The 23,510-nt window shown below is 35.2% G+C and overlaps 1 protein-coding gene across 2 annotated transcripts in view; it reads left to right on the top strand.

Moving 5' to 3' along the window:
• The window catches only part of LOC117325593 (polypyrimidine tract-binding protein 3-like), a 141,404-nt gene that overhangs the window by 16,200 nt on the left and 101,694 nt on the right, over positions 1-23,510 (top strand). For both annotated transcript variants that reach the window (XM_033881936.1, XM_033881935.1), the window contains exon 2: positions 9,372-9,399. In XM_033881936.1, the coding sequence (XP_033737827.1) occupies positions 9,385-9,399 (15 nt within the window). In that variant the 5' untranslated portion in view covers positions 9,372-9,384. The remainder of the gene's footprint in view (positions 1-9,371; positions 9,400-23,510) is intronic.

The raw sequence follows: 23,510 nt of genomic DNA, 5'->3' as shown, positions 1-23,510 counted from the left end.
TTTAAGGGCAAGAAATTTGGGTCATTTTGTCTGAATTATGGTAGCTATATATAAAGGAATGACTACTGTAAAAAAAACACTGTTCCAAACTATAAGTTGGTGTGTGTAAATGTAACGCTTCAGCATAAAAATGCTCATTAAAAATCAAATTACTCAATTAAATTAGTTACATGTTTTAAGTAGCCGTAAGGATGTTTCTTATTATTATACAGATAAACTGTACATAATGTCCTCGGAGGGGTGTCATTTTACCGAATGTTAATCTTATCCCTAAAACGTTACAATGATTCACCTAGACCGTACAGAATTCTCAGGTCCCTGTGTCCTGCCCGATTCACCTAGACCGTACAGAATTCTCAGGTCCCTGTGTCCTGCCCGATTCACCTAGACCGTACAGAATTCTCAGGTCCCTGTGTCCTGCCCGATTCACCTAGACCGTACAGAATTCTCAGGTCCCTGTGTCCTGCCCTGCAGTGTTGATATGGTAGTTGTATGTAGCTACATTGAAGGAATGGTCATTACAAATGCTGAAGGAATTCATTTATGATTATTGATATTGTGTATTACACATTACTAGATTATTTGCCCAGTAACTGTGGGAAAAACTAGACATGTTCTGAAGCAGTGGCTTTGCTTCTGAGATAATCAGATTACACTGTTTTAGCCATTGCATGGAATTTATACATAAACTCAACCGACTTTAAAGTTGAAATATGTAAAGTTTCCGATACAGCGATTCCGTTTCAACTACTTATAGAGGCAGACATGCTGCTATAACGGTTTCATATCTTATACTATATTACTATATAGCTTACTAAAACTCTATTTGTGATTTAATTTTAAAAGTGTATTTACTTCAACAAAGATGACAAAGACATATTTTTAGCCCACCATCATGAGATGGTGGGCTATTCAAATCGCCTTGAAGTGTGTTATCACTATTTCTCAGAAAGTACTGAAAGGATCTTTCTGAAATTTCGTATGTAGGTTCCCCTTGGTCCCTTGTTATGCATATTGCATTTTGGGACCAGTCGGAAAACAACATGGTCGAGAGGCAGCCATCTTGGATTTTGACAATTGAAGTTTGTTATCGCTATTTCTCAGAAAGAACTGAATGGATCTTTCTCAAATTTCATATGTAGGTTCCCCTTGATCCCAAGTTGTTGTGCATATTACATTTTGGGATTGATAAGAAAAAACATGGCCGACAGGCAGCCATCTTGGATTTTGACCATTAAAGTTTGTTATCGCTATTTTACAGAAGGTCCTGAAAGGATCTTTCTCAAATTTCATATGTAGGTTTCCCTTGGTCAGTCGTATTGCATTTTGGGACCAATCTGAAAACAACATGTCCGATGGACAGCCATTATCACTAAATCTCAAATTTCATATATAAGTTCCCCTTGTTTGAAAATTAATCTGACATGGAACCTATAAAGATCATTTAATGGTCGGTGCCAAGATCCCTCTGGGATCCCTCTGGGATCTCTTGTTAACCAACCACAATTCTTTTTGTTGTAACTATTGAACATTAGGGGGTGGGGGAGGGGGGGATTGTTGTTGCTTGAATAAAAGTATATTTGGGATGCTATCTGACATCTGATTTCATGTTCCCCAGTGGTGTGTATTTTTTAACTGACTAGAAAAATAAGATAGTTATAATATGAAATTTGAAAATTGTTATTGCTATTACTGAATGGATCTTTTCAAACAGTGTACTTTTCCATGGGTTCGTAGTTGTGCTTGATTAATATTGATCCTGCCCACTGACTGAATGGATTTTTTTTTTCACACCATTGTTGCTGTTACTTGAAAATCTTATCTCTGCTTCTTTGGAACGTAATATTGAGACAGGAAATTTACCAACAAGTTGTACATAATAAGTCTCAGCTTAAATTTGGACACAAGCTTCTTCAAGCTGTGCATCATAGCCGCCACCTTGACAATCTTGGTATCCGATAGAGAGGACTGTAATTAGGATATATGGCAGGGTACATTTTCAATTGGGAATAGACCCTGCAGACATCTACCAAAATATACTACTGGTATACGTACCTGTATGGGCCCGTGTCACCTTCAGAATGACCTGGTGACCGGTCATGTTGAAAATATATCTTCATTACTTTTCCAAAACTGTCATCATGGTTAGAACAACACAACTTTGTTTATTGAAGATTAAAAAATCATTGAAGGAAGATCAATTACTCTTATATATTTTAACCCTCAAAATGTCATAGCTGGAAAAATTGATGTTTTGGACATTTCATGTCCTCTCAAATTGAATATCAATGCAGTTGTACGGACAGAGACATGTGATGTAATAAAGTAATATAGGAGATATATCTATCGTTTTGTAAAAAGTTTAAGAAGATTTGAAATTTCTATCCTCAAAAGAAATGAATAGAAGTCTTTAAATGGAAATAAAAATGTCATGTAATTAGGAGATATCCATATCTTTTTGTAAAAAAAACAATTTTAGAACATTTGAATTTCTTTCCTCAAAAGAAGTGTATGGAAGCCTTTAAATAGAAATAAAAATGTCATGTACATGTAATTAGGAGATATAATGAAAATCATTGTGTGGTGATGCTGAAGCGATAGATTTGTTATGAACAGTGTCTTTAGTAATAATCATCTGTAGGTGTTAGGTGACCAATTATGCACAAATTGGAAGTGAATAAGGTAGTATGCTGGTAGTGCTGTAGTCTAGTACACTTATACCAGTAATTGTCAGCCATACTGCCGATATATTGGCCATGACAAGATAGAAATATTGTGTGCAGGCTGACTAATTACTCCAGTAGTACTTGGTACAGAAGTGTGCACTTTTCCAGGTGATACAATGACAGCAGATGTCGGTAATAAAAGTGATAACATCACAACAACCACCCTTACCACAGTACATAATAGTGCATGTCAAATTTGTTCGACCATAGTTAATGGTTAATCAATAGATAGAGATGTCTCCAAGTATTTAAATAATTATGTCTGTCTGACAATGTTGATTGATTTTTGAGTTTAAAATAGAAATGAATGTCACTTGTAAGTTGTACATAGAAAAGAAAAATATGATAGCACCTTGTACATATTGTATTCCTTTCTCTGGTTAGATATAATATTCCATAATATGTCTACATTTATATATGTAATTGTCTTGTTTTCTTTTTCTGCTAATTTTCATTTATAGCTTTGTTTTGATATGTTTGGTAATTTATTACAAGTTGTGAATATTTGTAACTTAACAGTATATTGTTTATGCATGAATATAGATTATAGCATTTTAACAATTTTTTTCAAGGTCACCTGAGACAAAGGCAAAGTCTCGGATGACCTGATATTCAGTATTGCAATCACCTGACATTGTTCATCGTATGGTATATGTCGTAATTAAAAATACATTTCTGACTTCTCCCTGATATTGGGCCAGTTTCATGCTTGGATGAAGGGCAACCAAAGGCGTTCAAATGAATGACCTTGATGTGCTTTCAAGGTAGCAGGTGTTAAGCATTCAAATTTTCAAACAACTTTTCCTTAACCAAGAGGCCAAGGGTCATGGTATTGGGACAGTAGCATTCTTGGATAATAGACTGAAAAGTTTGTTCAATTGAATGACCTTGACCTACCTGCAAGGTCACACTGGTCAAATGTATCAAAAGTATCAGTTATCAGTATGTATTTCAGAACTCTGGTAACTGTTCAGGCTCGTGGGCCTCTTAAGCTTGTTTGTGGACAAGACCATGGTTTATGGTTTGCCATATTTCTCACATCATTCCTAGATAACAGACCTTTGGAAGCATTCATTTGAGGCCCAACCCAAATTGGAGTCGGAGAGTGAGAGATGAAACATTGATATCAGATAGCACAGTTAGTTGAGGTGCAACCTAGATTATACAGTTAAACTACCGCCATTGTGCTATATAAACCTTAAAACAAACACACTTGTGTTGCCTGACACACACTGGCATTCACTTGCAAGAACGGTCTGTGAATCATTTATTGCAGATTTTATTTCTACTCCAGTCTTACACATGTCACTCTTCCTGAATTATTGAAAAGTCGTTTTGTTGCAATTTACCCTGTTAACTGTTCAACATCAAGGGAGGGTGGTGATGTGTCTGGTAAGGCAGATCAGTGGCTTTTATACAGATACTTTAATGGTGGTGATAGACTTATCTCATTTGAGAGTTCCATCACATGTAATGGTGGTGATAGACTTATCTCATTTGAGAGCTCCATCACCTGTAATGCCAAATGAGTAACCTTAGTCTGTTTTGTTGTTAACAAGTTCTCAAGGGGGAAGTTACACATGTTTTGACAATATGAAACTAGTGTTCAGATGTTGTGTTTTATTAATGCATTAATTTTAGTGACCAAAGTTGATAATGAAACAATAGAATTCTTTTGAAGTCATTAGGAATATAATAGGATTGAAGAATCCAATGCTTTAACACTTTGTCAATTAAATGAACAGAACAACAACAGAAAAATATTATTTTCAGTACCCCAAAAGGAGTCGAAGGTATAATTTTACCCCTTAGTCAATCTACCATGAATTGAGGCGTTTTTAGAACACCAGGATGCAAGTTCAACTTGAAATTGAAAAATAGGCACATTTTGATATGTTTTTTGGACTAATAAGGTTAATTTTTGCATTGTGCACCATTTTGGTTATTGTGATTAGGCTACTGTATGTATGTTTTTTTTGAAACTGAAACTTGTACAGTATGACTGTATATTGTTGCCAGACTCTCTGTAAAGAGAAATTAAATCTTTTTGACTGTTTCCCCCGAAAATTGCCTGAAAATCTTTACAAGCTGGTCAACAATAAAAAACATTGATCATGACCAGTCAAGTTTTGATTGTTGACAAGTGTGAAACATCTGAACATGCCTTGGCTTTAAAATGATTGATAAATGGCTTGCTGATCATGATTGCATGTGGTGACAGTATTCCTGCGCCAGGACAGTTCGAAGATTAGATGAAGGTCTTCTGAAATAGTCTATAATTGATTTTTGTTTTGTTCCGGTTACAAAACAATTGTGTCATGCCTTTTATGCCATATCTGTCAACAGTCAAGCTATTACCCTAAGTGATAGGACTAACCTGGAAAACTGTTTCCCAAGGTCATATTACTAAGGAATGAAACATCTGTATACTGTTTTATCTACCTTTATTCAGATGGTTATACCTATTTTTGGAAAGCCATAATTTGTCTTCATTTGTCCTCTAGTCGGTAGATACTCTCTACAGATATATACAGCCTTAGAGGAATGACACAATCCCTAAAACTGGACATGCTGCACTGTGGATTCTCCATTCTCTCTTTCACAGAGATGTCAAAGTTCCCTGATGGATGTGAAAAGGATTTGGATCTCCTCCTCTAGTTGTAACCACATAGATTAGATTTTTGTTTGGTACATGTTTTCCTCTCAAATTAACACATTTGAACTTACTGAAAAGTGTAACTATCAGGGAATCCCTAATGGATGTCATTGAGAATTGAGGATGATGTCACTGAGTAAGGAACTCAGAGATTATCACGGAAAAATGATGTCACAGAAAAATTTTGTCTGGAAAAGATGATGATGTCACGGAAAAATGATGTTTGGAAAAGATGATGTTGAGAAAAGCTTAAAGTTGTGGAGACAGAGAGCTTTTATTAGTTGTTAAAAACCTGTGTCCAATGCAGCAGTGTCTAACAATAAAATACATTCAAATCAACGATGTCGTGGATAAATTATGTCACCGAGAAGTGAGGATGTTACTGAAAAATGATGTAACCTAAAAGTCAAGATGTCATGGAGAAATTATATGAATTATATGATGTCACAGAGAAGTTAGGATGTCGGATTCAAAGATATCATTTAGAACTGAGCAAGATTTGAGGATGTCACGTAGATATGTATGTGAATTCATGTCATATAAATATATAATTGACAATGGGGAAGTAAAGAGAAATGATGATTTCACATAGAATAGAGGATTTCAGAGAGAAATGTCAATATCTGGGGATGTCATAGATAGGTCTATATCTGGGAGTCTTGAGTGAGGGGCTCAATAAGAAATGAGGATGTTGTCCCAGGAAATTGTCAGTCTGAGTGGCAGAACCATCTGTGTTATCGTGATTTGAAAGGTGTCGCTGTAGGAAGACATTTCTTCCAACCTATAATTGTATTGTATGGTCATATATATTGTATCTGTTTCAGGACAGAGTAAGTGGTGTTATGGTGACAGGTAAAATGTATACAGACACTGTAGCCTTTAGGATATGATATTATACTGTCCTGTCTCCAGACACATTACACACTCAGATTCAGTCAGGACACACCAACACATTCCTTGTTTCTGGTGATAGTGTATGCCTGTACCAGGATATAATATTACTGTCCTGTCTCCAGGCACATTTACACAATCTTCCCTGTAGGGAGAGTATGTGTTGGGGCACACCAACACATTCCTTGTTTCTGGTGATAGTGTATGCCTGTACCAGGATATAATATTACTGTCCTGTCTCCAGACACATTTACACAATCTTCCCTGTAGGGAGAGTATGTGTTGGGGCACACCAACACATTCCTTGTTTCTGGTGATAGTGTATGCCTGTACCAGGATATAATATTACTGTCCTGTCTCCAGACACATTTACACAATCTTCCCTGTAGGGAGAGTATGTGTTGGGGCACACCAACACATTCCTTGTTTCTGGTGATAGTGTATGCCTGTACCAGGATATAATATTACTGTCCTGTCTCCAGACACATTTACACAATCTTCCCTGTAGGGAGAGTATGTGTTGGGGCACACCAACACATTCCTTGTTTCTGGTGATAGTGTATGCCTGTACCAGGATATAATATTACTGTCCTGTCTCCAGACAGATTTACACAATCTTCCCTGTAGGGAGAGTATGTGTTGGGGCACACCAACACATTCCTTGTTTCTGGTCCTGTCTCCTGACATATTATCTCCAGTACAGAGAGTACATGTTAGGGCACACCAAAACACTCCTTGCTTCTGGTGATAATTTCTATATCTTTCTACATTTTTGTCCTCATGTGTCCTAATTGATTTACACACCAGAATAGAGTATAGAGAGTAAAATGTTTGGGTACTAAAATATCTCGTATTTGTTGAAAGTTTTTAAATGTTGACCTGAACAGGATGAACATTGCAGGACTATCTCTTAGGTTAATATTACATACTAACAGCCTCAGTGTAAAGAGGTAAGATATCAAATCCTTCCTGGTTTCTTTTGTTAAGTGTATAATCTTGTGCCCTTTTCCCTATTTCTGTCATAAATAAATATCAGTGTGTGGTTCAAGGTACATGGTAATTTACTAGAGCTAGAGACATAATTAAATACCATGGATGGCGCGGTGGTTAGGTAATACCAGTAACACTACACGCCTTTATTGAGATTGCTAAGCCTTCTCATGAAAACTTTAATTTTTAAAGAATAAAGATCTTATTTGTCAATTACAAACTCATAACCAGTGAGTGAGAAACAGCATATTGAAATGGTTTACAATCCATTTACATTGATGAATTATATAAGATAGGTTACATAAAGGGATTTTATCGTGTTATGAACACACATTTGTGTAAATACGTTAACTGAAAATATATATACATATCTGATTTTAAAGTGTTTTGCCCGAAGGTTACTGTGTACAAATGTGGTGAAGTGAGGTTTATAAATTGATGAAATTGTGTCATATGTGTAAATGTACAAGGTACAATCTGATTTGTTACGGGAGAACATACTATTCCACAAGTAAATTCTGACAAGGTAGTATGTGTACCCAAGCCTATATTTTTGTAGAATATTGGAAAATGTTTCTTATATAAATCTACATGCTGTAGCCATTGGACATTTTAGCTTTGTAATATTCAGTGTAATAAGGCAGTGTTGGAGTCCACAGAACATTTTACGGTGTAGGGGGTTAAGTGGCTGTCCTAGGCTTGTCTGGGACATGCCATGCCTGTGAAGTATGTATACACTTAACACAGAATGTATGGGTTTACAGGGAAAAGTTTTAATCTTAAAACTATAGATCTACAAATGCTGTACTGTTCTTATGCCTGATCATCCTGTGCTATCTGGTTGGGCGGAGGCACCCAGTGTCTTGGGTTACTTTCAAATCATATAACATGTATACAACATGTTATTGACATAGTCAGCCTGCTGTATGTGTTGTTTACATTACTTAAGTTTAAATTTGGATACAGCCCTGCAGAATAACTCCCAGTCTTTAAAAATTAATGTAAATCTTGTATAAAAACTTCCTGTTTGAGTCGCTATGTCAATTAGTAGCTGTAAAATTTGAAACGTTTGCAAAAGTATTATACAATATTAACCCAGAACAGTTGGGTTCCACTTGTTCTTCAAAGGTTTCTGTAGCCATTTACTGGAACCTCAAAAACTAATTTCCCTAAATTTCTTGTGAATTCATAAAGAAACCATTTAGAGGTCAAGGCTGGGTATAAAAGGTTATACAAATACTGGGATAAATAATTTGATAAAGCACTGGATGGGATTCATTTGCACCAGAAGGATCTTAAGCCTGTACAGCTATTTCTGACACCTGGTAAATGCTTGTCACTTTTTCACCGCTATGATTAATGATTTTAGATAGGATTGGTATAGTGGTATAAGTGAAAAATTGTTTTGTAATGGAATTGTACACGAACAAGCTCTTAGACTTGTCTACATGTATTTGGTCCCTGATACCAGCATAAGATTCATCAATACATGTACAAAATCTGTTTATTTATTATCAACTGCTTCAATGTGCTGTGCTGTGTATGTCATTAATTTGAAAGGATTGATATTTTTTTTCACGATTTCTGCATGCATAAACATTGCTTTTGAAGACCATGTTTGTATTTCTGCATGTCAAAGGTTTTTTGTTGTTTTTTTTAAACTAACATACAGATGATAGATTTGGATAGAATGCATGCATGTTGTTCCTTAGGTTTATTATTGAAGAGTTCTTCACAGGCTTTACTGTTACAATCTTAATGATACTAGTACTCTTAATGTAAAAGGTTTGCCAAGTGGTGTAATACTGTGATTGCTGGTGACACAAAGTAATTCTTCAATTTGGGGAGGGGACATTTTAAACACAATAAGATTGAATTGGCACATACATAGAAATACAACAAAGCTCTATTAGGTAGCATCAGGACAGTAATCTCACGCTGTATCGAGTAAATGACATTTTCATGCATGTATTTGTTAATCATTTACCAAGTTGTAAAACTCCCCATATAAAAATTTACAGCACTCAAAATATCATACTGCAACCAATTTACATAATTCCAATTCCAACTTTGCATAATAACTGACAAAATTTCTTGTGTAATTGCAGGGATTCCAGTCTAATGCCAGGAACGAAGGTAAGTGACGCATGAAAAATAGTGGTTAGCTTGCGGTGTTCTGATATTGGTCACTCTCACTTTACCAGGCAATGTTAGGTGATTGTTCCATCTACTGACCACACAACATGTTATACTGACCACTGGCTAAATTAGCTATAGTTCATATATCAGTTTATCAGTACTAGTCCAGTGCAGATTAGGGTCTATAATATAACTGTTGTAGACCTGTTGATAGTGCACACAACTTAGGGTTAAAACAGATTTCATTTATTATTGTACAAGGGAAGGGTTAAAACAGATTTCATTTATTATTGTACAAAGGAAGGGTTAAAACAGTTCTGATTTATTATTAGCTCACCTGGTCCGAAGGACCAAGGTGAGCTTATGCCATACCGTGGCGTCCGTCGTCCGTCGTCCGTCCGTCCGTCGTCCGTCGTCCGTCGTCCGTCCGTCCGTCAACAATTGACTTCTTCTTCATAACCACTGATCAGAATTTGACCAAATTTGGTCAGAAGCATCCCTATGGGTAGGGGACTCAAAATTGTACAAATGATGGGGCTGACCCCCCAGGGGCCTGAGGGGCGGGGCCAAAAGGGGTCAATTTGGCTATATTGATATAAACAACTTCTTCTCTGAAACCGAGCAAAGGATATTGCTCCTATTTGTATGGAAGTATCACTATGGGGTGGGGATTCAAAATTGTACAAATGGTGGTGCTGACCCCCAGGGGCCTGAGGGGCGGGGCCAAAAGGTGTCAATTTGGCCATATTGATATAAACGACTTCTTCTCTGAAACCGAGCAAAGGATATTGCTCCTATTTGTCTGGAAGCATCACTATGGGGTGAGGATTCAAAATTGTACAAATGGTGGTGCTGACCCCCTAGGGGCCTGAGGGGCAAGGCAAAAATGGGTCAATATAGCTACCATATTGATATAAACGACTTCTTCTCTGGAACCGAGCAAAGGATATCAATCATATTTGCCTGGTAGCATAACTTTGGGGTGGGGATTCAAAATTGTACAAATGGTGGTGCTGACCCCCTAGGGGCCTGAGGGGCGAGGCAAAAATGGGTCAATATAGCTACCATATTGATATAAACGACTTCTTCTCTGGAACTGAGCAAAGGATATCACTCATATTTGTCAGTAGCATCACTTTGGGGTGGGGATTCAAAATTGTACAAATGATGGGGCTAACCTCCAGGGGCCGGAAGGGCGGGGCCAAATGTGGTCATTTGGGCTATATTGATATAAACAACTTCTTCTCTGAAACCGAACTAACGATATTGCTCATATTTGCCTGGTAGCAACACTATGGGGTGGGGATTCAAAATTGTACAAATGGTGTGGCTGACCCCGGGGGGCCTGAGGGGCGGGGCCAAGAGGGGTCAATTTGGCTGTATTGATATAAACGACTTCTTCTCTGAAACCGAGCAAAGGATATTGCTCCTTTTTGCCTGGAAGCAATCACTATGGGGTGGGGATTGAAAATTGTACAAATGGTGGTGCTGACTCCCTAGGGGCCCCGAGAGGCAGGGCAAAAATGGGTCAATAAAGCTATATTGATATTAACGACTTCTTCTCTGAAACTAAGCAATGGATATCACTCATATTTGCCAGGTAGCAACCCCCTAGGGTAGGGATTCAAAATTGTACAAATGACAGGGCTGACCCCAGGGGACCTAAGAGGCGGGGCCAAAAGGGGTTATTTTGGCAAAATTGATATAAACAACTTTTTCTCTGAAAATAAGCAATGGATATCTTTAATATTTGACTGGTAGCATTCACTTTGGTTAAGGATTCAAAATTGTACAAATGATGGGGCCGACCCCCTGGAGGCTGAGGGGCTGGGCCAAAAGGGGTCAATTTGGCTAAATTGATATGAACAACTTCTCTGAAACAGCTCATATTTGACTATTAGCATCCTATTGGGGTAGGGATTCAAAATTGTATAAAGGAAGGAGCTGACTCCCAGGGGGCAGAGGGCAGGGCCAAAAGGGGCCAATTGGTCTAAACAAAATCTTCTCTGAAACTAAGCAATGGATATCACTCACATTTGTGTGGTAGCATCCCTATGGGGTCGCGCCAAAAGTCAATTTCATTTCATGGATTAATGTACCTTTTGGCATTTTTAGTATTAAAATAAAACCAATGTACATGTACCCATATAAAATGCTTATGATATATATTGACATAGCAATACCAGCAACAAATATACTTAAGCATCATTCTTGTTTCATATCTCATGAAACCAGGTGAGCGATACAGGCCCTCTGGGCCTCTTGTTGTACAAAGGAAGGGTTAAAACAGTTCTGATTTATTATTGTACAAAGGAAGGGTTGAAACAGATTTGATTTATTATTGTAAAAGGAAGGGTTAAAACAGATTTCATTTATTATTGTACAAAGGAACAGATACCAATTCACTTAGCATGAGAAGTAGTGTTAAGAGTATCACTTTGATCAGGGGTTGCTCCCCTTTTCACTAGTATTTGAAGACAAAAAAATCCACAGGAGGATTTTATGTGTAAAATATAAAAATACCATATACTACAGGACAATCTGGTATTGATGTTGTTATCATACATTAGATATACCTGTACCATACACTTGTTAACATAGAATATGTTGAAAGTCTGGGTTTGTTTTGTCACTATTGAAGAAAGCCTTGGTTTGATCTTAGAATTCATTAATCATCTGAATCGGTGGTATAGCCTGCTAATTATGTGTGATGGTGTATTATGTATGAAGTTTTTTACAGTCACATAAAAATGAAAAGTGTACAACACAAAGGTAAGTGAATGGTTACAGGTTGCCTTGGTTTACAATATTTTTATGATGCAGAAAAAATTGTGTAACCTGTCTTAATTGGGCAATATTGAAATTGAAAACCTGTATAAACCATGCAGTGCCCTCAAAATGATCCTGCTTATAATATATTTAATGAATCAAGTTAACATAGCAAAAGTTATGTTAACTTATAATATTTCCCATAGAAAACATTCTAAGAAGTGTTTTTTCATGCTTTTTAGCTCTGAGGAAGTCTGGCCTTAAAACATGAATTATTTACCTATGAAGAGATAGAAAACTTGAGATTTGATGAACTTATTCAAAACTTATTCATTTATTTAGGGTGCTGAGACTAACTTCTCTTAAACGATAAATTTCTTTGTGACAAGACAAGTGTTGAATTTTATTGATTTAGTAATAGTTAATATCTTAAAAAATGGGGAAAAAAATCCACAAAAACACTTGGCATATTTCAGATGTCATGATGTTTTAAAGAATTTTTTTTAAAGATGGATGCCTTTTATAGGGAAATCCAATTAGCATGAACATACCTGTAACCCTAACCCTATTTTTTTTTCTTTTTTTTTTTTTTCTGTTTTTCATATTCTAAGGAAATTTCTATGCTAGAATTAATATTATTTTTAGACTTCATACTAACAGAATAGCATTATAATGATTAGTCAATGATGATAGTTTATAGGTACTTAATAACAACCTGAATACAATTTTAATGGTCATTGAAAAATAAAAACTGTACTCCTATTTAACTAATATTAATTCAGCTAACAGGATCGTGAACCTGACCCTCTCTCTATATACAACATACATATCCTCATCTAATAAACAATGAAGGTAGCCTTTTATTCCCCTACGTCAGTCTTGTTTGATTGCCAGGCTATGTCGTCAACTATTTTGGATGAAACTGTTTGTAATGCAGATTGGAGGCTAAACAGAGTTTCTGGGAAGGCTCATGGTAATAAATAGTTTTATCAGAACAGATCAAACTGCACCAGGAGGAGAAAGGAGGAACTGTGTTGTTTTACATTGACTTTATGTCCAGGAAGGCCTATCTTACATTTCAGCATAAAAAGGCAGTGAGGAATTTAAAACAGAATGAGTCGACAACACGCCAGATTCTTTACATAGAAAAGGCTGCATTTGCTGTTAAAAAATAAAACTCTGGTTGTAGACTATAAAATATTCAGGCTTCTAGCTGTGTCTTCTGCTTGTATTTGTTTTAAAAAAAACATCATCATATGAATTATAGTCACAAAGTCAGCAAAAGTGAGGATGTTTTTTGGGATTGCGTTCAAAATTTCATAAATTATTAAACACAAGATGTTATTTCAATATCAAAGTGCCATAGATTCATGTTTTGAAATGACATATCCACATATATATTGTCTTCTTTCATTTATGTTCTTAGATCTACGGCCTCTGAATTGTTATATGGAGGTTTTAGGGAATTCAAATTTCATAAAAGTTGACTATTCATCAGATTAATTTGTATTTGCCCCCTGCAACAAAGTTGGCAAAATGGTTTTCATGTGTAGGAAGCTAATTGGTATTGATGGAGTTATATAAACAAAACCTGCCCAATTGACAATATATAGTGAAATACTGTCCGCTCGTGCAAATTCTTCTCTAAATGTTTACATTCAATGTCTGAATTCCCATCATGACTCAACTAATTAAATTAAGGATGGTACAAGGTTGGTGATAAAACCACATTCCACACAAATGACTTTGGACAGCGACACAATTTTCTTGTGGTACCTTGACAGTTTCAGAAGACAGCCTTGAACTAATTCTGCAGAATCTTGAGGAGTTTTTATTGGTCAAATTGGATTTGTTTTCTGAATCCAAGTCAGAAAACAGCAAACAAATTTGAATTTTTCAGCATCAGAGATGGAACGCAGAGAGCCAGAAAGTGTTTAAAAGCCTACAACAGTTTACCATTTTTGTTTCGCCAGAGACAAAGTCGTAAAACGAGACTGTGGTGTTGCTTTTCCAACATTGACAGTGTCATTGTCAGCATTTCACTTTTTGCATTTAGATCCAATGCTCAGAAAGTAGAAGACCAAGCTTAAGCTTAACCAAACTTTGTATGTATAGTAAGATCACATAGTGGACAAAACAGCTTTCATGTATGGAATATTCTAGAATTTATGGTTCAGTGACTCTGGAAATTAGGGATGCTGGGATTCTGGACTTTCTCAAAAAGTACCAATGTTATTTCAACCAAACCTAGAATAGTTGCATTGTAGTTATAGGATATATTAATACACCCTACAGATAACATGCATTTTAATTTTTTGCTGAATTTTTGGCTACAAAATAGATTTTGAGAAATTGATATAAAATCTTTATTGCTTCTTCAATCAATTTACAAATCAGTTTATTGCAAAATTGGAATAAATTCAATGATATATCAATGTATTTTCTTCTCACTTTGAAGAAAGAGTTATTTTTGGGGTAAAAATTAGGTGGGTTGGTAGTTTTTGGAAAAAAATACTAAAATATTAGTGAATTTGGAATTTAAAAATTACTAAATTGGCACAGCGAGACAGAGGGGACATGTATTTTCAGTCAGCTTCTGGTCATCTGGAAACGAGGGGAAAGTCTTAACACAGATTTTTAATAAAAACAATAATTTTCTAACAATATGATAGTTAAAACTCTAATTGTATATAATTGATCCTGTTTCGGATATAGTCCAAACTTAAGTGAGATTTTTCCAGCAATCTCCATTGAAAGCTCGCAGTGATCAGACTTAAGCAACAGACTGGTTTAGGGTGATAATAACAGACAAACCATAAATCTATGACACAGATTTTAGCATTGATTCACATTTTTACATTGTTTAATTAAAAAAATACATTGTGTTCGAAAGGGCTTATTGCAACTTTAGTCCCAGCAATGTATATAACATACAATCATGATCAGTACAAGCTGATAGTCCCAACAATGTATATAACATACAATCATGATCAGTACAAGCTGATAGTCCCAGCAATGTATATAACATACAATCATGATTAGTACAAGCTGATAGTCCCAGCAATGTATATAACATACAATCATGATCAGTACAAGCTGATAGTCCCAGCAATGTATATAACATACAATCATGATCAGTACAAGCTGATAGTCCCAGCAATGTATATAACATACAATCATGATCAGTACAAGCTGATAGTCCCAGCAATGTATATAACATACAATCATGATCAGTACAAGCTGATAGTCCCAGCAATGTATATAACATACAATCATGATCAGTACAAGCTGATGGTCCCAACAATGTATATAACATACAATCATGATCAGTACAAGCTGATGGTCCCAACAATGTATATAACATACAATCATGATCAGTACAAGCTGATAGTCCCAACAATGTATATAACATACAATCATGATCAGTACAAGCTGATGGTCCCAACAATGTATATAACATACAATCATGATCAGTACAAGCTGATAGTCCCAACAATGTATATAACATACAATCATGATCAGTACAAGCTGATGTCACGCTGTATTACAAACTACGAAATTGCCTGTGTGTATATAGTGTTAACTGAGCATTTTGATTATTTAATTGTAACCAAACATCTCTTAATTATTGCCAATCAAGGTTTTACCTGTAAACATGTGCCCTCACACTAGGTATGGCATGCAGGCAGGCCAGTGTTGAGGTGTCGCTGTATAGTTGTAAGGATGAGCTGCCCAGTCAGTTCGCCCAGCCCGCCGGTCATGGCGAGTGATGTGATTAGCTGGTGTCCCAGTTAGCAATTGGTAATTTTGAAGGTGTCAAATAAGTTTTGTAGATATTTGGAGTATTGCTTATAATTTAAAAGCAGACATGTTGATGTTCTGACTTAATTGACAGTAGCTCTTTCGTAAACCTAACAGGCTATCTAACTACTGGTATGTGTTTGATTTATTTAAACAGACCATTCATTACAAAATAAGATATATATACAACAGTTTCTGATTCAAATAAAACATAATACCATGCAGAGACAATAATTTCAGGTCTGATACAAGGTGGTCGAACTTTTGTGTCACAAATGAAACGTGTGTTGTTTTGAGGCCTACACAATGGCCTGTGCTTTACAATAACGATCATATCATAAAAGGAAGAAAGTTTAATGATCAACTAACACTGAATTGAATAAAGTACTATCGTTTTATCCATTTATAGATGTGCCATATGCCAGATATTATTTGTGCTTTGATTTACACATTGCTGAGAATCTTAATAATAGCCACTCAGGAAGTTTGCACTTGTGCTTATTTTCTGAAGCATAATTTTGGTATAATTCAAACAGGTTCATCAATATTTATTTAATTTTGTTCTAATTGACTGAGGTTAACTGACATGTAATTTTTGCGAAATGTTTGTCAGGATATTCTTAGCAGAATACATGTTTAATTTGATGATAAATGAGATGATATTGAAAGTGAAATTCAAAATAGATACGATACACTCTGATTGCACTTTTAGTGCAGTCTCTAGCAAAAAAAGTCTTGTGGTGTATATGATGCATACTGTGGATGTGGCAGGCCGAGGTTGGTAAATAGGTTATGCTGGTAGGTTTCTGTTTAGACTTTGAGAGTTTAAAGTAATAAGGTAAGATTCTGATTCGTGCCTGGTCCGTCTACTGGGATATTGATCCTACTGGCTTATATGTCCAGGAACGTGACCTGCACTTGTGAACAAATTGCATCATGTGAAGAACTGAACGGCGCATTATCAGGACAATAGAGTTGTCACACATACCAGTGTCTGGGAAGTGGTGCAGTATTGGCACTGAGCTGACACGGGTGCTAATTGGTCAGTATGGTACTTCAGGGAATTTTGGCTCCAAACTTACTGTCGCATTGCAATGAAGTATTCAAAATTGAAGATTACAGATTACTACATTGGGATGTTTAATGCTTTGAGTTCATAAATTTTGCATGAAGTGATAAACAAACATTATCCTTTTTGAACTCCTCTGAAGAATGTAAAGCAAAGTTTTGAAGATATTAAAAACTTCATTGATAGATGAATATTCCTTAATTAGATCAGTATTATTAGGAAAAAAAATAAATCAGAAAAATGTTAACTTGTACTGCTTTTAGTATAAACTGATAAGCTAGTAATATTAATGATCAACACAACTTTCAGTTTTAGAAAAAAAGAAAAAAAGAACATGCATTGTGTGTTTGATAAACCAATAAAATACGTTGAAACACCTTTGATCCATAACTTCAACATGCTGCATCTCAAAATCAATGGAATAGTCAAATGCTGAAATACAGAGTTCTGGGGCACTTGGGCATGTTGAATCAATATAGCTGTACTAGTGCTGTTGGGTCACCTCAAATGCTGGTTACAGCCAAATTTTAGATTGATTTAAGGCAACCTAACATAACTTAATCTTGTTAGAATCTATACCTGAGCAATTAAATTTGGAAGTTGGAAATGTAAAAGTTGTTTAACATACATCTAGTGCTCATAAAGCTTGTGTTTGTGTAGCAATGAATCTCTAAAGGCTGAAGCAATCCCGGAATAATGTAATGATGCAAAGCCTTTTGCAGCAATTATTTTTTTTAGAGTAGCGGCTTGTTGAAACAGAAGATAGGAAAAGCAGAGAATGGAAAACTGAATTCTAATAATTGTTATCCATGAAATTTAATTGGTACTCTAATTAAGAAGGATAAAAAGTATTACATGCATTATAAAAATGTTAGGAGATTAAATTCTGGGTTAACTCTCCAGTAATAATTGGATTATGTTGTGTATGCTATAATGCTTAAGACAACCAAATTAATGTTGTTGACGTCAAACTCAACTAAAATTCATTACTGTTTTTACAAAATATTATGCAATTCCAAGACATATTCCGCTTCTGTGGTAATTTGACGGAAATCAATGGCAGAAAACATAAACTCTTCCGAGAAATAACTGAAATATGAGTATGCAGAAATTTTCTCAAAATATATTGGGCAGCTAACAAATGCATAATCGTAAAACTTTGAAAATTTGACCGAGATATCTGTGTGCAGAACAGCCAACAGAGCTGAAATGTATTGAACGCAGTGCATGCTCATAGAAAATAGAAAGTTTGACTTGCATCAGGGCTAAATATTGCAAACGGAAACGTTCATCTTGAAGACCGTTTAACTTATTTACGAGTGAGTCTGTTCTTGAGGCTGCAAGCTGGTGTTGATAGGGTCTCAAGGTGCTGTTGTATACTATTTGCCTGAATCAAAGTTGAGAAAACAAAGTAATGATTAAATATTCATTGGACTGGGGAATGCGGTACTGAGATCAATGCCACTTAGACACATGGATCTGATAAAAAATGTTTCTTGCACATTTATAAAAACTTCTCTCACATAAATCTGATATCTGAATACATGTGTTGGTGAAACACGTATCTATAGTCACAATTGTTTCTACGAATCCAGAGTGAGAGGGATCCGTGATACAGCATTTATACAGGTGAGTATATTCATACATTCTGTCCCGTTTTCTAATTAAGCAGCTAATTAAATGTTTCATGCTTAGTAGATTATTGGTAAGGATAGTGCTGGGGTCGCTGTAATGGATATCCTGATGTCACTCGGAATAACGTAATAGGGAATAACATTATTTCCTCGCCTCTGATTAGGACTATATTGACGAGTTCCTGGAAGATTGAAATGTATTTTTTTCTTGACATTCTCCTGTTTATACAATTCACATTGATTCTTTTAATCATTCAATTCCAAATCAGATTTATTTCTTGTTTAATTACCAAAGTTGTTTCCCAACAATAAACTACCATTGATTTCCTTGGTTATGTTGGAGACATGGGTCAGAGAGAAACGAGTTTAATTTAATTGAACATCTCGCCGCGAGGGTGCTAGCAGCAGAACTGCATAGAAATTGTGGTGGGAGATATTGGTAATTTGGAGGATGATGGAAAGCCAGAGAAACCTAGAACAATGAATGGGTATTTAAGTGCTGGAAATGTTTGAACTGGCGTTAAGCTTTATTATGTGAAAAATCTTTTCCAACTGGAAAGGCATTCACTGTTATGCTATTCAATGTATTGTTTTCAAAAATTGGTTTCAATATGTATTATATATATATCAAATATACATAATATGACAGTTCAAAGGATTTTATTTTTAAACTTTTGTTTGTCTGGAAATCTACATTTTTCAATCGATCACTTTGAAACTTGATATACATCATGATCATGATAATCAGTTGTGTTTCCCAGTAAAGAAATCTGATTCAACTATTTTTGCAAAAGTTATTGCTTTCCAGTATTTTTTTTTTTGTATTTCAGTATTTGATATTTTGTCTGGAAATGTATATTTTCTGAACGATCTCCTTGCTACATATGGTATACAGTATAAACATGATATGAAGTTTTGTTTCCCCTGAGTTTTGATTGGACTATTTTTGCAAAAGTTATTGGCCTTTGTTTTTTTTCAGTATTTGATATTTTGTTTGGAGCTCTTCTTTATTTTTCGATCAATTTCTTTCAAACCTAGAAGGATTTATATTCATGATATCAATGTTGGTGTAGTTCCCCAAAAGGAATTCTGATTCAACGACTTTTGGGAAAGTTACTGCCCTATAGCTAGCTGTGTTCATTTCAGTATTTGATTTTTGCCCAGAGATATGGTCCTAGATTATTTCACCGATTCTTTTGAAGCTTAGTAGCTCCCTATAGTCATATGTTGTTTTGTTTCCCCCCCCAAAAAAAAAATTTTCATTTCATTTCGTTTTGCCAAAGTTATTGCCCATTGTTTTTTTCAGTATTTGATATTCTGTCCAGAGCTACATTTTTCTGTCAATTTCTTTAAAACTTGGTAAAGCTTTGCGATCGGATATCAAGTTGTGTTTAATGGGTTTGAGAGCTTTCCTCAAAGTGTTAGAAAATTAAACATTGACTTTGTAGTGAAAGGTAAAATTTATAGCATACCATAATTAGCCACTCTTAATGTGATACAAATCTTATTTTCAAACAAGATCATATATAACACTCTACGGCATTTGATGGTCGTGTATTGTTCCGGTCCTGCGTTACTATAATATATAACACTATATGGCATTTGATGGTCGTGTATTACCGGTAATCAGGTCCAGCAGTACTTGTTAAATGATTATGATTTTTGAACTTTTTTCATGGCTCTTATCAGTTCTCGTTAAATATTGAGCTATTTGTTTGATGTCCACTGCTATTGCTTTGTGTTGTTTGAGAATGAAGGTCATTCATGACTTAGATCAAAGTTCTATGATATTCTATCATCTGTCAACCATGAACCAATGTTAAGTGAGTTTCCAGAGCATATCTCTGCTAATGTTTATGTATGTATACATTAACTTGGATTGTTAGCAAGATATTAAGTGCGGAAAATATTTCTGGAGGATCCATGCAAAAACATAGTTTTCTAAGCATGTAACCAGACAGATATCATTCTTGCAATAAAAATGCATATACAAATATTTCACATATATTTTTGTCTGATGAATGCAGTATTTCTTGGCAAATGCACATGTCCCATACAATTTGATCTTTGTCCTTAACCTCTTATACTGAACCATTCATCTAAGCAAGTGTTTCATATCTACTAATTTCCTATGTGACAATCACTTAATGTTTGGATCGTTTTAGTCAAGTGCCTCGTGACATTTAATCTGAATTTGAATGCAGTATCTATCAAAACATTTCTTGAACAGTGTAGTATGGACAGTTTAGACTTGGACAGTTTAGTATGGACAGTTTAGACTTGAACAGTTTAGACTTGGACAGTTTAGACTTTGATGGTTCAGACTTGGACAGTTTAAAATTTGAAGTAACACAGTCATATTTTATCTTCAAGTAAAAATATGTAAAATTAGTGTAAAAAGAAAAAAAGATTCTGTTGCAGCAAAATTAATCTTGAGAGATTTTTTCTAGTCAACATGCTTATATTTTGACATACAAAAATGTATTTATTTATCAAACTCCCCCCCCCCCCCCCTTTTTATCTTGAAACTCTTGAAAACTTGAAAACCATTCCCATATCAGGCTAGTGCCCTAGAGTGCCTTTTGCTATTGACAAGATTCCATTTTTGCTATAACTCTATTTTTCATGAATACTAAATTTACTGTTTGTAAGGTTTTGTATGTCTTCAGAAGTTATCATGATTGACACTTTTGTCCATCTTTCATGGTCGCTGAAATATTGACCTACCTATGTTGATCTTTCAAAGTAATCATGATTGGTGATACTTCTGTCAGTCTTTCAAGGTCATACTAATTGTAGGTCATGCAATTAAAGGTAATGCCCTCTTTCAGGGTCGTTATTACTGGAGAGGGTTATGGTGATTGGACATTATATCTTGTATTTTGTCTATCTTTCAAGATGACTAGATGAATAACATTACAAGAATTAAAATATATCTGACCAATTTATGCCTACAATTTAGAAGTGTTTCAGTTGTGTTCAGTCTACACTGCTTGATGGGTTGTAAGATGTAGTTGCAGGTCTATATTTTGGTTATGTAACGTGTTGGTAAGTGGGTGATTAACATAACACATGGTAAGTGGGTGATTAACATAACACAAATTTGCTTGTGTACATGTATTAAATATAAACCGCATTGTTATGTCAGATTACAAGTTTTCGTGTTTGGAGTCAGTTGCAAGTTTGTATTGTTTCTAGATTTTTTAAAGATAAGTCCCAAATTGTTGAAATGGAATTAATAATTTTTGTGTCGCCTTTATGACGGATGTCGGAAAGATGTCGACAATGTTAAGGTTTTGTGCTAAGCTCTGTTTTTGACAAAGCTAGACCAAGAAAACCTCTATAATAGATTTAGCATGGGTAGTAGATGCTTACTCTAAAATATTTTTTGGATTTCTGCATTTTTAGGGTAAAATCTCTAGACTTTAGAAAAAATCAACATTAGGGTTTTGCATTTAGCTCTTACATATTAGGCTTTTTCTGACAAACTATAAAGGCTAGAGCATCCAAACTTGGGTTATAGGTGTATCGTGTGATGTATAGCTGAATTTATTACAGTCTTTACAAGCAACTCTACGCTTATTGTATTTTTTGGGTATAAAGATATATAGACTTGGAGGAAAATCAATGTGAAGGTTTTGAGTTTTAAGTCTGTTTCTGACAAAGAGCTAGAGGTTTTGAGTATATGTCTGTATCTGACAAAGTATAGGAGCTAGACCGACCAAACCTTGTTCATCAATGTAAAACTAGAAAAACAAAGCAGGACAGGCGACACATATAATTATGTGTAATTCTTGTAACCAAGTCCTGGTGAAAGCTTCACTAGTAAACCAGTATAAATTAACATGCAGCATTTGAAAGTAAGAGTTATTTCCCTTTGTGCCATTTCAGCACTGTCATATTAACACGCGCTATGATGAGAGATGGATTATAAAAGTGTGACAGGTGTTCAGGTATCTTTATCTGTAGAATTTTTGGACAACATACATGTATATACACAACTGGTGACGGGCAATAAAAATGTTAGAGATTTTGATGATTTTTATACAGCAGCTTTCACTGAGGTAGATCTTCCTAGATATGTAGTATATGCACATGCTATAGTTAGTCTCTTCTTTTCCCCTCTTCTGTTATCAGTGTTTGTTTTGTTGTACTAAGAGTTGTTTGATGAAGCAGTCAGTAATGCACTAACTTTTCACAAAGACGGTCAGGTGTATTTATGCAATCTGACTTGAGAATGTATGAAATCATCTGCCTGATCATGTTGATTTTCCCTAAATGATGCATTGTATGATCCAGATTAAACATTTAAATAAATCTTTATTATTATTTTTTAAAGTCATTGATTTTTCAGTATTTTTTAAAGTCACTGATTTTTCAGTATGATATTTCTGACATGTATGAGTTCGATAAAATTGCAGGGAGCTATGCTCAATCATACTTATGACTTAAGAATTTTTTTTCCCCACTAACCGTTATTTCAATATTTTTGTACATATAAGTCTGTGTTACATGCATTACTGACTGTGATATGTTTTACTTATGTTGTATTTGTTCCATTCTGTAAGTAGACCCCAGGGTCTCTGCATTTGGAAATGAATAGATAAGTATATAATACATGGAGGAAAGAGGGGGTTAATTTAGGAGATTGAAAAGAAATTGTACACATGTTTCCATAATGTGTCCTAATGTTGCAGTATGCAATTGTCATCATTTGAAAGTACAGAACACTCGCTGATTGACCTCAGAATTACTGCTTGACGGATCCACATTCCTGGTCAGATCTGTTGACCTATTTTTACCAAATATTGATTTTCTATTAATCAACACTCCTA

Source organism: Pecten maximus, chromosome 4 (assembly GCF_902652985.1).
Source record: "Pecten maximus chromosome 4, xPecMax1.1, whole genome shotgun sequence".
Lineage (NCBI taxonomy): Eukaryota > Metazoa > Mollusca > Bivalvia > Pectinida > Pectinidae > Pecten > Pecten maximus.
This window is presented reverse-complemented; position numbering and strand designations above follow the sequence as displayed.